This window comes from Petromyzon marinus, unplaced genomic scaffold (genome assembly GCF_048934315.1).
Source record: "Petromyzon marinus isolate PM22_M1 ecotype Great Lakes invasive population unplaced genomic scaffold, UKy_Petmar_22M1.pri1.0 PM_G_Scaffold_2, whole genome shotgun sequence".
Lineage (NCBI taxonomy): Eukaryota > Metazoa > Chordata > Hyperoartia > Petromyzontiformes > Petromyzontidae > Petromyzon > Petromyzon marinus.
In genome coordinates this window covers 2,387,446-2,407,445 of record NW_027422761.1, presented here as the reverse complement: position 1 = coordinate 2,407,445, position 20,000 = coordinate 2,387,446, and the positions used below count along the sequence as shown (strand labels likewise).

At 48.8% G+C, this 20,000-nt stretch overlaps 2 protein-coding genes across 2 annotated transcripts; one reads left to right on the top strand and one right to left on the bottom strand.

Annotated features, from left to right (window-relative positions):
- The first annotated feature begins 966 nt into the window (after positions 1-966).
- Positions 967-7,032, top strand: LOC142912344 (uncharacterized). The gene is made up of 3 exons (XM_076060516.1): positions 967-1,163; positions 3,530-4,744; positions 7,018-7,032. Exons 2-3 carry the CDS (start codon positions 3,581-3,583, stop codon positions 7,030-7,032), a joined length of 1,179 nt encoding a protein of 392 aa, XP_075916631.1. The 5' UTR covers positions 967-1,163; positions 3,530-3,580.
- Positions 7,033-8,249: 1,217 nt separating this feature from the next.
- On the bottom strand, positions 8,250-11,650 carry LOC142912378 (uncharacterized). Its single transcript, XM_076060541.1, has one exon. It carries the CDS (start codon positions 11,642-11,644, stop codon positions 10,007-10,009), a length of 1,638 nt encoding a protein of 545 aa, XP_075916656.1. The 5' UTR covers positions 11,645-11,650; the 3' UTR covers positions 8,250-10,006.
- Between the last annotated feature and the right edge of the window lie 8,350 nt (positions 11,651-20,000).

The following is a 20,000-nucleotide window of genomic DNA, read 5'->3' as shown; positions in this document are numbered from 1 at the left end:
TATAATTTAAAAATAAAAAATACAAATAGGTTAACATAGTTAATATCGGCAAGGTGTCATTATGTAGATAACTCAGATTAAGGCCATCAGTCTAACTCCGTACTACAATAAACATTAACATGGCCTAAACCAAAAAAACTTTTCGAAATCACCAAAATAAAAGCCATAAATGCAATGTAACAGTGATCATAGGGAGTGTGACCGAATTTTTTACAATAAACTACATAAATAAATTATAATACCAAAATCTAGAGCCATATTTCAGGCCACTAAATAGCAGTGGCAGCTAGGGGTGTACAACTCCTCTAGAGCAGTTTTGAGTGAAGATCTCATAGGTGGTGATTCAAGTTGCAGTTTATTGGCAATAGCATTCCAGACCCTGGGGTCATGAATAGCAAAGGCCCTTCCTCCAGTTTTTGTACCGCAATAGGGAATGTGAAGCTGGTAAATGAGCGAAGACCTGAGGTCAAATTTGTTCTTTGAAACAGAGAGAAGATCCAGTAGGTAGTCTGCGGAATTTTTTGTAAGTACATCGTGAATAAATAAGATCTGGTGCACAAGCCGTCGAACATTAAGAGATGTTAAGTTTGACCCAATGTAGAGATCACAGTGGTGAGTCTATGGGGCAGTGTTGAGTCTATGGGCAGTGTTGAGTCTATGGGTAGTGTTGAGTCTACGGGCAGTGTTGAGTCTATGGTGCAGTGTTGAGTATATGGGCAATGTTGAGTCTACGGGCAGTGTTGAGTCTACGGGCAGTGCTGAGTCTATTATGGTGCAGTGTTGAGTCTATGGTGCAGTGTTGAGTCTATGGGCAGTGTTGAGTCTATGGACAGTGTTGAGTCTATGGGCAGTGCTGAGTCTATGGGCAGTGTTGAGTCTATGGGCAGTGCTTAGTCTATGGGCAGTGTTTATCAATTCTACAGAATCTGAGCCTCGCTCGCACTGCGTGTTCGCCTATCCGCACTACGGTTTATAAAAGCGCCCTGCTAAGGCCTCACGTGATAACAGCCCCGCCGAGTCGCCTGCCCGTGATTCGAGGCACGGAACGTCGAATCTCCTCCTCCACCACGACCACACGAGGACATTGTTTTGTTTGTAACCTCACCACGAAGGAGGATATAGCTGAAGACCCCCTCCCCAGACACCTACGCAGCGTTGCGCTGGTGAGTGCCGTGTTGAGGCCTATTCCGGGAGTGTCACCGGTCTCGGCTAGATTGCCCAGTCGGCCGAGGCGGCACTTTGGCCGGCTACAGATGCCGCTGTCATGCGATGGTCTCCATAGAGACCTGGAAGATGGTCTCTAGGTTATGTTGTGGGTTAGCAAGCTTCCAAAGGATGCGTGAAGGCTGCCGCTAGGCTTTTGTAACGAATCTTTGCTGCGTGTTTTAAACTTGAATTATTTGCAATGCACGCGGGTCAATGTGCTCTAGAGGAGTTGTACAACCCTAGCTGCCACTGCTATTCAGTGGCCTAAATTATGGCTCTAAATTTTGGTGTTATAATTTATTTATGTAGTTTATTGTTAAAAATTCGGTCACAGTCCCTATGATCACTGTTACATTGGATTTATGGCTTTCATTTTGGTGATTTCGAAAAGTTTTTTTTGTTTTGGCCATGTCTTTGTTTATTGTAGTACGGAGTTAGACTGATGGCTTTAATCTTAGTTGTCTTGTGGTTGTTGTTATTTGACTTGCATCCCACTGGGATTTTTGCACACAGCGTTGGTGTTCGGTGCTATTTCAGGAATATTTTGATTTTTTTTCCCTGTATTTTCTGTTTGCACAGTCACATAATCACTTTAAGATGTTTTCTTGTTCATGTTTTTTGTTTGTTGCGGTTGCACCCGATTCAAGAGCCGAATGGCTCACAGGGCTATACCAAATAAATGAACTATGAACTATGCGTCGCTCAAAGACTTCACTCGAGCGCGTCGTGTTCAAGCTCGCTTTGTCTACCTTAGGAGCTTACAAAGTGCCGCCCAATAATTTACCGTGCGTCTGCCTCTTAGACCCGAGTGAATCGCTTGAACAAGTGCACATTCAGAAGCGTAAACTCTGCGAGTATCTCGTTTTGAATTTTGATATGAAGCTTTCGTGACTGCAGTAATTCATATTCTTAGCTCTTTCGGTAAAGTCACGTTGAAGGGAAACAATAAAATAGTAATATATATATAAAACAATAAAAAATTCGCACGACGTTTCGACCTGATGACGACCGTTTGTGTTATGGTCGAAACGTCGTGATAATTTTTATTGTTTTATATATATATTATTATTTTATTGTTTCCCTTCAACGTGACTTTACCGAAAGAGTTAAGAATATCTCGTTTTATTCATAGACCGTGTTTCCAAGGACAAAAAAATTGCACGTTCTCATTACCAACACATCGACCTGGCTGGTGGTCACAGTTGCCAGGAGCCCCTTTCCCTGTCGGCTTGACATTGTTTTCAACTCAATTGTTTTTTTACACAGCTCTTGGACAGACGTGCGGCAGTGTTGGTTTATACCCTGGAAGGTGCTCTCACTCCAGGGGCTGTTTCATTGATGGGAAAAAAAAAACCTGAGCTGGGGCTGTAATCAATGTTTCTCATTGGTTTTTTTAATATAATTTTATTGTATTTCAACAATAAAATGTCTACATACGTGACTTTACCGAAAAAACCAATGAGTAATTTTATGCAGTCACGAAAGCTTTTATACTTTATTATGTAATCAATGTTGTTTTATTGATCTAGTTTAAAAAATCAGCACGAACATCGGTGCCAAACTAACACGATGTGAGGCGCTAGATTTGAAGCTTTCGTGATGTGCAAGGATTCATAGTCTTTAGCTTTTTTTCGGTAAAGTCGCGCTGGTAAAAAAAATAAAGTTAAACCCAAGTTAAACTTTAGCAGCCTTATAGTTTACAGCAGTATACCCTGCAAGGCAACCAGTTTGTCAGCTTAACTACTGCCTCCTGCCTCTGGTTCTTGTGTGTAACGCTCTTCAACCTGCACACGGCCATCTCTCCGTCCCCAACCCCCTGCAGCATAACAGAAGGCGGCTTAACTTAGCCCCCGCCCCACGGCCCTTCTTGTCTCTCCCCCCCCCCTTAACCTGTATACAATCTCGGGTGTCACTACCACCACCATTACACCACCACTACTACCACCACCACTAGCACCATCACCACCACCACTTCCACCACTTCCACCATTACCACCACTACTACCATACACTACCATCACTACCACCACCATTACCACCACTACTACCAGAAACGCTACCACCACCATTACACCACCACTACTACCACCACCACTAGCACCATCACCACCACCACTTCTACCGCCACTTCCACCATTACCAGCACCACTACTACCATACACTACCATCACTACCATCACCACCACCATTACCAACATCACTACAATCACTGACCACCACCGCTACCACTAATAACACCACCGCTACCGGGATGTTTGCGTGCTGAATGCTGGAATCTGATCCCGCGTCTCCTCCCTCTCCTCCGGCCCTCCCCCCTCACCAGCGGCCTCCCAGACGGCCTCCCCCAGCCCGGGCCCCGGCCCCGACCCCGGCCATGGCCACGGCCGCCCCCTCCGCGAGGGCTCGCTCCTCCTGGCCCATCCGGGTGCCCAAGCGCTCCGCGGAAGACGCCGGAGGAGGAGGAGCCGAGTCCCACGCGGCGCCCTCCAAGGTCGCTCGCCCGCTCCACGACGACGACGCTGGGGGGCCGGGGCCCGCGCCGGGGCCTCCCCGCCACGACCGTCATCTTCGTCGCCCCGTGACGTTCCGGGCTCTCGAGGGGGGGCGCCGCTGCCGGGAGACTCCGGCGGCGGCGGCGCCCCCCCAGGAGAGCTCCCGCGGCGGCGGCGGCGGCGGCGCCCGGCCGACGCCGGGAATCGGCCCGAGGGTCGCCCCGAAGCGCGGAGACGGCGGCGGAGAGTCGGGGCCGGCGCTCGGTGCCGACAAGTCGGCGGGCAAGGAGGAGGCGGAGGAGGCGGAGAGACGCAGGGAGGCCGCGGTTGGACCGCGTGCGGCGTGGAAGAGACACTTCGACTTTTGGTGGCAGGGCGTGGGCATGAGGGCGAGCAGCAGGAGGGGCGGAGGAGGAGGAGGAGGCGGAGCGAGAGGAGAAGGAGGGGAAGAGGAGGCCGAGGCGGTGATGAAGGCGGAGGAGGAAGAGGAGGAGGAGGTTTTGGCCGGGCGGTCGCCGCTAAGCAAGCGGCGGGAGGTGGCGGCGGCGGCGGATTGCCCGGCGGGACCGAATCCCGATCCCTGCCCGGGCTCCTCTACCTGCCGTGCTCCTCCGCCTCCTCCGCCTCCTCCGTCTCCTCCGTCGCCGCCGGCTCCTCTTCCGCCGCCGCCGCCGCCGGCGGTCGCGGGCAAGCGGCGCTCGGCCCCGCGTGGGGCGACGTTCCACTTCTCCTCGCTGATGCCGCGGCCGCTGGCTGAGCCGCCGCCGCCCACCGAGAGGCGCCGGGGTCGCGCCCTGGAGAAGCAGCGGCAGCGACGGAAACAAATTCAGCAACAATACCGGCAGCAGAGAGCGTCGTCATCGTCGTTCAGCTGTTGGTCGTTCTCGGACGCATCGTCGTCGTCGTCTTCATCATCATCATCGTCATCGCCGGAGGAGGTGGTGGAGGGGGACGAGGCGAAGGAGCGGAGGGACGACGAGGAGGAGGTGGTGGTGGAGGGTGACGAGGTGAAGGAGCGGAGGGACGATGAGGAGGAGGAGGGGGAGGTGGTGGTGGAGGATGACGAGGTGAAGGAGCGGAGGGACGACGAGGAGGAGGAGGGGGAAGTGGTGGTGGAGGGTAACGAGGTGAAGGAGCGGAGGGATGAGGAGAAGGTGGTGGTGGAGGGTGACGAGGCGAAGGAGCGGAGGGACGAGGAGGAGGAGGTGGTGGTGGATGACGAGGTGAAGGAGCGGAGGGACGACGAGGAGGAGGAGGTGGTGGTGGAGGGTAACGAGGTGAAGGAGCGGAGGGACGAGGAGGAGGAGGTGGTGGTGGAGGGTGACGAGGCGAAGGAGCGGAGGGACGAGGAGGAGGAGGGGGAGGTGGTGGTGGAGGGTGACGAGGTGAAGGAGCGGACGGACGACGAGGAGGAGGAGGTGGTGGTGGAGGGTGACGAGGTGAAGGAGCGGAGGGACGAGGAGGAGGAGGTGGTGGAGTCTACGGGGGGCGTCCGCAGGCTGCTGCTGAAGTTTCGCGCCAGCCGCCTGCAGCCGAGCGTCGACAGAGCACGAGACGAGGAGGAGGCGGCGGACAACGAGGAGGAGGAGAACGAGGAGGAGGAGAGGAAGACGAGGAGGAGGAAGAAGAAGAAGAGGAGGAGGAGGAGGGGACTACGGAGATCACGCAGTGCAGCCGATGATGGCGACTGCAAGTCGGGCGACGGGGTGGAGGAGGAGGAGAGGGTGGCGAGTCTCAAGAGGGTGGAGGAGTGCCGGATTCTCAAGCAGATAGACGACATCATGGCTGAGATACACCAGCTGGAGGGGAGATGCAGGGTGAGGAGGAGCAGATGAGGTGTAGGGTGGTGAGGAGGGGCTGGGTGGTGAGGTGTAGGGTGGTGAGGAGGGGCTGGGTGGTGAGGTGTAGGGTGGTGAGGAGGAGCAGATGAGGTGTAGGGTGGTGAGGAGGGGCTGGGTGGTGAGGTGTAGGGTGGTGAGGTGGGACTGGGTGGTGGGTCTTCCTCTGGATTTGGAAACTCGACAGATATAACATCGATTTGGATTGGATGATTTTTTTCTTTCAGCCAGATTAAAATATGAGCGTGGGGAAGTCATCTACATCATTAGACCTCCTTTGGCAGTACCAAAATATAATAATAGGGGTTTTTCCCCTTTTTTCTGGCAACAAACTGAAACCTTTTTACAAGGATTCATATTACAGCATTAACCACAATACCTGCAGTCAAAATGCAAGCAAAAAACACGCACTATGATAATATATATGTGGAATTGTCCTTGAAACCGCTTGTTCCACACCAAGGGACGGCTTTCTTGAGAGCCTCGACCCAATTGGTGCTCGACCAGAGGACGCCAAAAGGTTTCAGTTTTCTTGCCACAAAAAAAGGGGAAACCCCTATGATGTGGAAGTCCTCGTTTCTGCCACTCAGTTGAGTACATCCAGCATCGTTTCTCCAAAAAACACGACTCTCAGTGAATGCTCTCGATGAATTTGACTTGCTTTTGTCTGAACACCCTGGCTGTGAAGTCGTATCGACGGCTGGGTGTCTGGCCGAATGAAAGTTATTATTATTTTTGTTTTATCTCAGGCCAAGCTGGATTACATGTAAAGGTAATAAATAAGTCGGGGACATCCATACGCTTGAACGTATGACATGGCACCTTGAGCATATTTGTGCATGCGTCTAGGGCTTCCTGTGAACGTAGCAGACGCCTGGATGCTACAAGGGGGGGGGGGGATGATGTAACGCCATTGTTGGGCTGTATGCGTATTACCACGGGAGCTGACCTGTAATAGCGGACATGTGTCAGCAGGGGGTGGTGTACAGACCAGGTGTGACGAACAGGGCCCCCAGACCCCAAGATGGGGGGGGGGGGCTGGGGGATGTTCCAGGGCCCCCTAGAGAGTTCCAGAAGGCTTGGCCAGGGGCGGAGAGACCCTGGAACGGGGATAAAAGCCGGACCCCTGAACGGGTTTGGCGGTCCTCGTCCACCTGAAGCTCTGAAGAAGTCTCTGAGCGCTACCCTGAAGACCCTGAAGACCCTGAAGCGAAGAGCCCAGTGACCCTGGCTAGGGTCGGGTTCAGACATAACCAGTGTAGGGTTAGCGCTAGAACCAGAGTAAGGGCACCGTAGTGTGGAGGGACTGCCTCCTGAGGTTATCGGCTGTGAGGGGTCGTCACCCCTCTGTGCTGTGGTTCCCTTGTTGAATAAACGTGTTGCCTCCAGCGAACCGTCTCGCCTCGTCTTGGACCCATTACCACTACCTGTGGTAATGAAACCTCTTGTCGCAAAAAATTAGCGTCGTGCGAACGTGAAAGGTGTTAACGAAGTAAAAATAAATTTTGATTTTAAGCTTTCGTGACTGCTAGGAATTCATGTTCTTGGTTCTTTCGGTAAAGTCACCACGTAGAAGGGAAATAATACAATAATAAAAATATAAAACAATACAATTCTCACGACGTTTCAACTGCAACACAAGCAATCGTCGTCAGGTGTGAAAACCACAACAAGAAAAATAATAAAAATATAAAATAAAAATTCTCACAACGTTTCGACTGCAACACAAGCATTCATCATCAGGTGTGAAAACCACAGCAAGAAAATTTGAAAAAAGTGGCGTTTTTTTAACGTTAGCACCACGGAGAGCGATTTGACAGTCATTCAGATGGACGAGCCCATCTATGTTCGGGATAGAGGAGGGGGGAGACGAAAATAATGGATGCGGTCTGAAAGCCACCATAAGTGTGAACAATCATTTAAGACCCGAAATGGTTTATCAAATCCTTCCAATGATTGCTAAGCCAGAATTCCTTCCTCTCGGTTGAAATTGTCTCTGTGTATATGTGGATAGCCTCATGAACGAATCTCTCATGGTAGCCAGATGGATTGCAAAGAACCTCCGTCTTGGAGAAGTCAATGTTATGTGAGCCTACTGAATAATAACAGTGATCTGCCACGGCCAAGGTGTTGGTCCTACCGTTTTTTAGGTCTGCATTCTGTTCACGAATGAGGTCCGAGACATGGCGTTTAGTTTCTCCAATGTAACTACTACCACAGAGGCAACTTAGTTTGTAGACGCCAGGGTACTGTATGTCCGGAATCACATCTTTTACAGACGGAACCAGATCACGGATTTTATGTAATGTGTTGAAACGGAACTGGATCTTGTCTTTAGTCAAGATTTTGGAGATCTCTTTTGTGATCCCCGCAATGTAGGGTAAAGTGATGGTTTTGAAAGTCTCCTCAAGAGGGTCCTTCTTCATGGTTGGAGTGATAGCTTTGCGGATTGTGTAGTCGGAGTAACCATTAGCCTTAAGAGCTTGGTGTACGTGCTTGAGTTCACTGGCTATGTGTTCCTGGTCGGATATGCATTGGGCTCTATGGTGCAGAGTCTTGATGAGGGAATTCTTCTGGGATGGATGGTGGTGGGAATCCGGTTTCAGGTAAGCATCCGTATGGGTAGCTTTCCCGTAGACAGAGTGGCTCATTGAACCATCATTTTTTTTACCAATTCCACTTTACAGTAAAATTGTAGACACGGCACAATATATACTTCTGAATCTTTATTTTTACCAACATTTAAAAAAAATATTCTCCGTTAAGGCAAAATTCTGAAATATTGGATTTTTTACCAAGCCTTGTGAATTCACCTTGTATCTGAACAAGTTAAATTTGTGCAAATATTTGTTTTCAAACGTAAAAATAACAAAGACATTGCTTACAAATATCAGCTCTATGTTTTCAAGTAAATACATTTTGGGTAGTGAATAAATTATAGTCTAAATAAGCTACACATGACGAATTGTAGGCAATTATAGTTATAATCAAATACATTTTTAAACAATCACGTGGTCCCTGTAGTCGCCGTTAGAGACAATCTGCTTGAAACAGTTTATCAACATATATACGAATACATTGATTCGAATAAGCAGAGTTAATTTCCTATTTATGGCATGCCAGTTATGTGTCAGTTTTCAATATCAACATCACCTTATAAAAGAATAACATTTAAAATACGCACAGAGAAGTATTCATTCGTAATTATTGACAGGCATATTAACAAAATTGAATTACTGCAGTGAAATATACTGCATCAGGTTACATCGTATTAAGAAGCTATTTTAAAAATACGCACCGCCTGCTTAACAGTGTATGTACAACAAACTATTGTAGTGTCATTCAAAACGAGTAGGCCATTGCATGCTTGCATCTGGGTCAAAATGTAGCAAATTCTAAACATTGCCAACAAATAATAGATCACGGAGTTTAGATCGCAACACAAACAATCGTCATCAGGTGGGACAACCACAGCAGCAAGACAAAACTGCTGAAGTAGGCGCCTACTTCAGCGTCTTCTTCTTGCTGTGGTTGTCCCACCTGATGACGATTGCTTGTGTTGTGATATAAACGCCGTGATCTGTTATGTTTCTACCCACGTGGTGACTTTACCGAAATAACTTGAGAGTGTGGATTCCTGCAGTCACAAAAGCTTCGAATCAAGATTGCCGACAAACTACACAACTGAGATGATGCATCAATCATCGCCCCCTACTGACAGGCTCTTGTCCACATGCAGGCCGGTGCAGGGCCACCACCTTGTGCCACACAGGGGCAGCTGCTACCTGGGGATGCTCTTCGAGCATCTCAGACGAGATACGAAACTCCGAGTTGCCGAGGCGATTAAGCAAGCACCATGTAAAAGCAATTATCATTAGAACATCGTGAATGCTTGGGAGCGTATTGGCTCTCGCTCCTGGTCAGAGATTGACCCAACCCACAGGTCCACAAAGACTGGCCGCTCGCTCTTACTCTGCAGGTTAAACCTAGGAATTGAGTGTTCAACTTCACATTCTTGTCATTAAAGGCCTGTGACAAAGGTGCATCTATTGGAGCGACATCGTCTCTGGCTTACACATCTACCGGGTCTCCACTTGACTTTGTATTGTCTAGGAAGTCCACCCACACCTCCACTTCCACAAACTGCTGAGAGTTGCCTCGCTCTGCCTCACAGTCAGAATTCTCCTCCTGCTTCACGTTGCCTCCATCGATTAGAAGGTCCCATTTTGGAGTTGAATCTTCATCTTCACATTTCACCTTCACTTCTTCACATTTCACCATCACTTCTTCACATTTCACCTTCACTTCTTCGCTCTTCACCATCACTTCTTCCCTCTTCACCATCACCTCTTCATATTTCACCTCGATACCTTTAAAAGTGTCCAAGCTGGAATTTTCTTCCGGTTCTTGTTTAATGAGGGATGGGCTCATGGTGGCACTTTGACTTTCACAAGTGGATTTCAGACTCCACTACTTGCAGATCTTCTGATGCTTCTGTGTTCTCTGGTGTACTTGAAGATTTGATGAATCTGAAAACGCCTTCCCACACACACTGCACTTGAAGGGTTTCTCTCCCGTGTGTGTTCTCTGGTGTACTACAAGAGATGAACGTGCAAATGCCTTCACGCACACACTGCACTTGAAGGGTTTCTCTCCTGTGTGTGTTCTCTGGTGTTCTACAAGAAGAGATGAACGTGGAAACGCCTTCAAGCACACACTGCACTTGAAGGGTTTCTCTCCTGTGTGTGTCCTCTGGTGTATTACAAGAGCAGATGAATATGCAAACGCCTTTCCACACACACTGCACTTGAAGGGTTTCTCTCCTGTGTGTGTTCTCTGGTGTGCTACAAGAGTACATGAATGTGCAAACGCCTTCACACACACACTGCACTTGAAGGGTTTCTCTCCCGTGTGTGTTCTCTGGTGTGTTACAAGAGCAGATGACCGTGAAAATGCCTTCCCACACACACTGCACTTGAAGGGTTTCTCTCCCGTGTGTGTTCTCTGGTGTTCTACAAGAAGAGATGAACGTGGAAACGCCTTCAAGCACACACTGCACTTGAAGGGTTTCTCTCCTGTGTGTGTCCTCTGGTGTATTACAAGAGCAGATGAATCTGCAAACGCCTTCCCACACACACTGCACTTGAAGGGTTTCTCTCCCGTGTGTGTTCTCTGGTGTACTACAAGAGATGAACGTGCAAATGCCTTCACGCACACACTGCACTTGAAGGGTTTCTCTCCTGTGTGTGTTCTCTGGTGTTCTACAAGAAGAGATGAACGTGGAAACGCCTTCAAGCACACACTGCACTTGAAGGGTTTCTCTCCTGTGTGTGTCCTCTGGTGTATTACAAGAGCAGATGAATATGCAAACGCCTTTCCACACACACTGCACTTGAAGGGTTTCTCTCCTGTGTGTGTTCTCTGGTGTGCTACAAGAGTACATGAATGTGCAAACGCCTTCACACACACACTGCACTTGAAGGGTTTCTCTCCCGTGTGTGTTCTCTGGTGTGTTACAAGAGCAGATGACCGTGAAAATGCCTTCCCACACACACTGCACTTGAAGGGTTTCTCTCCCGTGTGTGTTCTCTGGTGTTCTACAAGAAGAGATGAACGTGGAAACGCCTTCAAGCACACACTGCACTTGAAGGGTTTCTCTCCTGTGTGTGTCCTCTGGTGTATTACAAGAGCAGATGAATATGCAAACGCCTTTCCACACACACTGCACTTGAAGGGTTTCTCTCCTGTGTGTGTTCTCTGGTGTGCTACAAGAGTACATGAATGTGCAAACGCCTTCACACACACACTGCACTTGAAGGGTTTCTCTCCCGTGTGTGTTCTCTGGTGTGTTACAAGAGCAGATGACCGTGAAAATGCCTTCCCACACACACTGCACTTGAAGGGTTTCTCTCCCGTGTGTGTTCTCTGGTGTGCTACAAGAGTAGATGAATCTGCAAACGCCTTCCCACACACACTGCACTTGAAGGGTTTCTCTCCTGTGTGAGTTCTCTTGTGCCGTGTCAAATCTCCAGTCCGATCCGTGCTGTATGCACACCAGTCGCATTGTTGACTTGTCCTACCGAGCTGCGCTGAGTGCATTTGCTCCATCAGACCAATTCTGCAGAGGAAGCGTCAGAGGAAGCGTCAGCTGCAGACAGAAAAAAATAATATCCACACCATCTACACGTCAGTATCGATGCACAGAGGAAAGCATACATACACAGTAACACGTGTGTCTATACTTATTCATATATTCATGATATAGTGGAAAAGTGTCCCAAATTCATCACATGGGCTGTTATGGCACACAATGAGAGGGCAAATGGTTATAAACATGCCTGGAAGCCCTCGTATCTTCAAAATGAATGTTCACCAAAAACTCCGAGCACACAATTATAGCTGTCTGGCTACAAAAGGAATATTTATGAGAGCTAAATTCAGCTGACATAGCAAAGGGTGTTGAAAACAATACTATTTGTGTTAGGCAGAAATTCATAAATTAATGTTCAATCGCAACTTAGAGGTGTGAATCCAGGCTCAGATGTCCTTGAATGCTGGGATGAACAGTTCCGACTTCAGCTGCATGTGCGTGCTGTGTTCACCTCCTGTTTCCATTCTTACAAAGAGTTCCAGAGGAAAACAAAAGTAAACTATTGTTTTGATATAACCTCCGTGTTCAATAGAGTTGATAGACTTTACTGCAAACACAAACTTGACACTGTCACACACTGGCGGTGGCGTGTCCAGAATCATACCTGGCCACCTTCATCTGCTCAGCATTAATGCTTCCTCACTACACCAAGTAATTAATCGAGGATCAACGAACATAGCCGAGGCTAACTGGAGTTTGCGTGTCTCTCTCCGTGGTGAGATGTTAACTACCTCACCTGGTGTACAGGAAGTCGTGGGTTTGATCCCGACCGTGACGCCTGCTGTATATTTGGAGTTTGCACATCTCTCCGTATAGCGTCTTTGACCGATAGACATTGACACACGTATTCTTGTTTCTTTCAGCAAAGTTACGTAGACAGAAAATAACAATAACAGATAATACAATTACATTAAATTAAGACCACTTGTGTTGCGATCAAAACGACGTCAGTTTTTTTAGCTTTATTTACAATTTTTAAAATTATTTTTATTTTCTGTTATTTTCATTAAATTTTCTATCTATGTGACTTTACCGAAAGAACCAAAAATATTAATTCCTGCAGTCACCAAAGTTTTAAGTCAAAACATTCACACACGTTGACAAAGCCTCACCTTGTGTTGTTGTGGGCAGGTCGCTTCTGATAACAAGAGCGGTATAGCAGCTCAAGCGGGCTTGGCCTTGTGAAAAATATAAAAACTGCGTGAATATTTACAACAAAACAAAGCTACAAAGTGGCGATCCGGGTGAAGGCAAATTAAACTTAAAGCGAGATAATTAAAGTGAATGCAATCAGGCGAGGGCAGGAGGCAAGGCCCCGCGTGGCTAGGCCCCGCGTTGTAAAGTTCCAACTTGGACATCGATTCCCATGCTCGCTGCTACTCAACTGACATCCCTACGAGAGAGAGAGGCTCTACCTTGGTAAACAACAACAACAACCACCACCACCACAACGACCACCACGATGAGAATTTCTCACCTCGGATTTCAGTGCAAGCGCACACACGGCAGCTTCCTGTTACCTAGCGACAGCAGGAAGTAGTATGACGTCACTTCCCTACCACAAGCGGCTCTGTAACTGAATAAATTATGTTAATGAAGCCTATCCATATATCGAGGGATGGGGGCGTGGGCGCTGAACCCATCGCAACAAACTTGCGACGGCTTTAACGGACACATTATGTTAATGAGCCACCAGTCACTGGGCGTATCTTTGCCCAAATAAGGATTGGCACTGGAACGATAACGGCAGTGACCCACGCGGAGGTGACGTCACGTTCAAGAGCGCGATGGACGGATGAATACCTTGGTGACATGACGTCACTAGCGAGGTACACCTCCCCCTGGCGTTTCACGCCGATGAAGTAATGCTGAGTGGTGACGTCACAAGCGGGGTTGGAGTTTAAGTTGATTTAGATTCATTTTCATTGCTCCCTCCCTTGGGTGCGTGGGCTCAGCTACAACAACGTGGACACTTTTGTGTATACACTGTGTGTGTGTGTACACTGTGTGTGTACACTGTGTGTATAAACTGTGTGTGTGTGTGTACACTGTGTGTGTGTGTACACTGTGTGTGTGTGTGGACAGTGTGTGTGTACACTGTGTATATACTGTGTGTACACTGTGTGTACGTATATACACTGTATGTACATACACACTGTGTATACACTGTGTGTGTGTACACTGTGTGTGTGTGTACACTGTATGTATAAACTGTGTGTTTGTGTACACTGTGTGTGTGTACAGTGTCTGTGTGTACACAATGTGTGTGTGTACACTCTGTGTGTATACACACAGTGTGTATACACACAGTGTACACACAGTGTACACTGTGTCCGGCAAAACAACCCCCTACCTCCTCGCGGTGCCGGACGGGCAACTCTGTCGTGGACAGCGCTGTGGGGGGAGATCCAATTTTGATTGGCTCCTCTCCTCATGGCATATGTGTCCACCACAGGGGCTAAACGGGGGCTCTGGACGGGTGCGAGGGGCTGGTAACCCCTCCACCTTCAATTAATTACCACGAAACCACGAATTAAACTGAAATATGTAACAACTAAGCTTGTACCGGAGGCCCCGGGGGGCCAGGCGTCTATGACGTCTCCTGGCCAAACCCCAATTGGCGGAGCCAGGAGATTGAATACCTACACTCGGGGCTACTCCAGAAACAACGAAAAGCCACTACGGGTGGCCACGTGGAATGTTCGAACGCTCACTGCAGAGGAGAGGCTGCCACTCCTCTGTCGGGAGCTGGACCGGTACCGCCTGGATCTATGCGGCATTCAGGAGGTCCGGTGGACCGGCTCTGGCTCCTGCCACCATGAGGGATGGACAGTCCTCTACTCGGGGCAGCAGACTGCCAAACAACAGGGTGTGGCTCTTCTTTTGAACAAAAGAATGAAGGGGGCGTGGGAGCGTGGCGGTGAGGTGTGGGAAGCTGTAAGCCCCAGGCTACTTTGCGCTAGCCTTCCCATCAACCGGAGGCGAGGAATGGTGGTCGTGGTTACTTATGCCCCCACCGAAGATGAACATCCGTGGAGGGATGCAGGCAAAGCCGATGAGTCAGATGCCTTCTATGACCTCCAGTCACAGGTGCTGGCTAAAGTGGCCCCTCGGGATAGAGTCATCATGTTGGGTGACTTTAATGCCCGAGTTGGTCATGATACTGGCACCTGGTCTGGAGTGATTGGAGGGCATGGGCCAGATCAGCTCAATAACAACGGTAGGAGGCTGCTAGATTTTTGTGCAGCCCATGGGCTTGTAATTACCAACACGCTGTTCCGGCATCGGCGCATCCACACAACATCATGGATGCATGCCGGGTCTAAGCAAGAACATCTGCTGGACTACATAGTGACGGACCAGCGAATGCGAGCCCATGTCCTTGACACCAGGACTTACCGTGGAGATGATCTGCCCTCTGACCATCGACTAGTCATCTGTAAGATGCGCCTGCCATTCTTCCACTCCGGTGGTGGGTGTACACCCAGGACCCCATTCCAACCTAAAGTGGCCTGGTCTCAGTTATCTGATGAAAGTTGCAAGCGAGAATTTCATCATCGCTTGCGGCTGGGATTGGCATCGTCCCCGACTCCTCCTGATGTCGAGGGTAAATGGGCGAGGTTTAGGACTGTGACTCATGCAGCTGCAATGGCTGCTTTGGGTACGCGGTCCAGACCTCCCCAGACACCCTGGATGACAGAGGAGTTGTTCAGGATGGTTGAGAAAAAGCGACAGGCCCACTGTCATCGGCTACAGAATCCCACGTCAGAGAATGAGGAGGCTTACCGCAGCCTTCGCTCGGAGGTTCGGAGAGCCGTGAGGCGCTGCAAGGATGGGTGGTGGTCGCGGGTTGCTGAGGAGATGGAGTCTGCCTCAGTGGCCCGTGATCACAAATCTCTATTTAACTCCATCAAAAAAGTAACCTGCAGCGCCACACCTATTACCATCATTAGGGGAAAAAACGGTGATCCAATTTCCGACCCCCAGGAACAGGTTCGCAGATTTGCTGAGCATTTCTGTGAGGTCCTGGGGGAGGGAAAATCCGTCAGCCATGAAAACATCGTGGCACAAAGTGAGGATGACCCTGCTGAGGCTGCAGTGCCTCAAATATTGGATGAAGTCACCCCCTGTGAGTGGCTGGCTGAGGTGCCATCTGCTGAGGAAGTATTGGAGGCGATCCGGAGTCTGAGACCAGGAAAGGCAGCGGGCAGAGATGATCTCCCAAGCGAAATGCTGAGGGAGGGTGGCGTTTGTGCACAGACTGCTCTATATGACATCATAACAACAGTCTGGACCACTGGACGGGTTCCGCAGGATTGGAAGGATGCCCTGGTGGTCCCCCTTTTTAAGAAGGGGGACCGCACAGATTGTAACAACTACAGGGGCATCTCACTCCTCAGTGTGCCGGGAAAGGTCCTGGCAAGGATTATTCAGCATCGCCTTGCCAGGCACGCTGAGGAGAGGCTTGCGGAGCCCCAATGCGGTTTCAGGAAAGGGCGGTCCTGCACAGATGCCATATTTTCTGTCCGTCTGCTACAGCAGAGGTGTAGGGAATTCCAACAAGACCTACATCTCTGCTTTATTGACCTGGTCAAGGCCTATAATACCATCAGTAGGCCTGGGCTCTGGGTCGTTCTTCGTGCTTTTGGAGTACCTGACCCTCTGCTCACGATCATTAAGGACCTTCATGATGGTGAGCGGGCCCGGGTAAAACTACGTGGCCGGGAGTCAGAGTCATTCCCTGTACACCTTGGGGTGCGACAGGGATGTCCTCTGGCTCCCACATTATTTAACATCTATTTTGACCACGTAGTTCGTGAAGCCTTCAATAGCTGTACCGGGGGAATCTCCATATGGTACAGATATAATGGGAGGCTAATCGATGCCCGGGTGCGGTCAAGGGATGGCTCCCTATTGCTCAACCACGTTATGTATGCTGATGATTTGGTAATAGCTGCTCAGTCAGAGGAGGAGTTGGAGACGCTGCTGCTGAGACTGGAGCGTGCCACTAAGAGGTGGGGCCTTACCATCAGCCCCACCAAAACTAAGCACCTGCCTGGGTATTTTGTACCATCGGACACTCCACCCCCACAACTCCCAATCGGTGATGGGGCAGTTGTGGAGAGAGTGGAGAGTTTCCCATACCTGGGCAGTGTGCTTATGACTGGCTGAAGTTTAACAGCAGAGGTCTCACTCCGAATCAGTCGAGCGGCAATATCTTTTCATCGGTTGCGTAACGCTGTGTGGAAGCTACCTGGTCTGTCGCTCCGCACTAAGCTTCAGGTCTTCTCGGCCACGGTCATTCCCTCCCTTCTCTACGCTTGCGAAACGTGGACCCCCCTAATGGAACATCTTCGCCGGTTAGAAACATTTAGGCTGGCCTGCCTACGATCCATCCTGGGTTTAACCAGGCTGGATTGTGTGAGGAGCTCACAAATCCTTGAAAGATCTGGGCAGGGTCCCATCGGTGAGCTCCTCCGGCAGGCAAGGCTGCGATGGCTGGGTCATGTAGCCCGCATGCCCAGCCACCGCATGCCGAAACAGCTTTTGTTTGGCCGGATTGAGGGGGCTAAGCGGGCGCGGCACGGGCTAGAGAAGAGATGGAGTGATGTGGTACAGGAGGACGTGGAGCTGAGTGGACTTGCCGATGACTGGTACCAGCGGTGTCAAGATCGGCCTCTGTGGAGGAGGCTCGTGAAGGATGCTACTGGGCAGTTGGAGGCAGTCGCCCTCCAACAACAACGGAGGGCGGAGGAGCGACGCTCACAACAGCGAGCGGAGCGCCGGGTGGCTAAAGCACAGCAGGTTGGCACAGTAGGGGGCATAGGTGGTGCATCAGCCAGTCATCTCAGTCAGTCGACCCGTGGCACCTGGGTCTGCCCCGTGACCTCCTGCCAGCGGGCGTTCGACACTTCACGTGGCCTCAGGGTGCACATAGCCTGGCACAAGCGTCGTGGTGACGTCACCGCCACTTAGTGGCGAATGGCGGTTGTTGTTGTTGTTGTATACACTGTGTATACAATGTGTGTGTGTACACTGTGTGTGTGTGTGTACACTGTGTGTATGCACTGTGTGTGTGTACACTGTGTGTGTACACTGTGTGTGTGTGTACACTGTGTGTGTACACTCTGTGTGTGTACACTGAGTGTGTGTAGGTGTTCACGCCACGTCCCTTTCTCTGTGTGTGTACACTCTGTGTGTGTGTACACTGAGTGTGTGTAGGTGTTCACGCCACGTCCCTTTCTCTGTGTGTGTGTACACTCTGTGTGTGTGTACACTGAGTGTGTGTAGGTGTTCACGCCACGTCCCTTTCTCTGTGTGTGTGTACACTCTGTGTGTGTGTACACTGAGTGTGTGTAGGTGTTCACGCCACGTCCCTTTCTCTGTCACCATTTTAATTCTGGGCCAAAGAGGTCCCGCAAACGTAAACATTTTCTGTTTAAAATGTAACACGAACATAACAATGAATTATATTCTTGGTTCTTTCGGTAAAGTCACGTTGAAGGGAAACAATAAAAAATATATAAAACAATAAAATTCTCACGACGTTTCGACTATAACACAAGCAGTCATCATCAGGTGTGAAAACCAACGGCAAGAAACATTTGAAAGTAGTGGCGGCTTGTATTTATTTATAAACGTTAGCATCATGGAGAGCGATTTGGCAGTCATTCAGAAAGACGAGTCCATCTATGTTCTGAAAAGAGGAGGGGGAGACGAAAAATTAATGTATGCTGTCTGAAAGCCACCGTAAGCGTGAACAATCAATTAAGACCCGAAATGATTTATCAAATCCTTCCAATGATTGCTAAGCCAGAATCCATCTTCTCGGTTGAAATTGTCTCTGTGTTTGTATATGTGGATAGCCTCAGGAATTGGCTAAACCCGCCGGCCGTGGCCACAAATTTTACAGATGAATTTAACTTGTTTCAATTAATAAATGTCCCCACAAGACCCAACCTAAAAAATCCGGAACAGTCAACTCTGCTTGATGTCCTATTGACAAATGCCCCTCACAATTTTGCACTGACTGGTGTTCTGGGTAATAACCTTAGTGATCACTCCTTCATTTTTGGTGTGAGATCATCAACCAGACCCAAAGCCCCCCTAAAATTGTTGAGAAGCACTCTTTGAGGCACTTCAGCACTCAGGCATTTACAAATGATGTGCTTCACTCGGATATTGATAAGGTCTGTGATATCCCCAACCTGACTACGGCTTGGGAGACTTTCAGGTACACGTTTCTCCAAATTCTTAACAAACATGCTCCGTTGGTTAGATTTAAAACTAAAGGCAACCGCCCACCATGGTATGATCCTTTGATTACAAAGCTCATGAAAACTAGGGACAAGGCTTGGGCATGTGCTCAGAAAAGTGATTTGGTAAATGACTGGCTAGAATACAGAATTTTAAGGAATAGATGCGTAAAAAAATATGGCATGCAAAAAATGCCTATTTTTCCTCCACGCTCCTGGAATCACATGGAAATGCCAGGATTTTTTGGAAAACAATCAAATCTATCGAAAAGGCATCCAAAACAGAAAATCTGCCCGTTGAGCTTCACCGAAATGGGGAATATTTTTCAGATCCCAAAAAAATACTTGACAATTTTAACCTTTTTTGATTTAAAGCTTTCTTGACTGCAGTAATTCATATTCTTACTTTTTTCGGTAAAGTCACGTTGAAGAGAAACAACAAAATAATAAAATATATATAAAATAAAAAAATTCTCACGACGTTTCGACCATAACTCAAACGGTCATCTTCAGGTGTGTTGGTTTGTATAAATGTATTTTTAAACGGCGCATTTATTTATTTATAAAAAACGTTAGCGTCACGCGCAGCGATTTGGCAGTTTACCCAGGACTAGTCCATCTATATTTTGAAAAGAGGAGGGGGGAGACGAATTTTTTTTAGAATGTATGCTGTCTGAAAGCCACTGTAAGCGTGAACAATCAATTAAGAACTGAAATGGTTTATCAAATCTTTCCAATGATTGCTAAGATAGAATCCATCTTCTCGGTTGAAATTATATCTGTGCTTGTATATGTGGATAGCCTCATGAACGAATCTCTCATGGAAGCCAGATGGCTTACAAAGAACCTCTGTCTTGGAAAAGTCAATGGCATGTGAGCCTACTGAATTATAACAGTGATCTGCCACGGCCGAGGTGTTGGTCCTACCGTGTTTAAGGTCTGCTTTGTGTTCATGAATGCGGTCCAAGACATTGTGTTTGGTTTCTCCAATGTAACTACTACCACAGAGGCAACTTAGTTTATAGACACCAGGGCACTGTATGTCCGGAATCACATC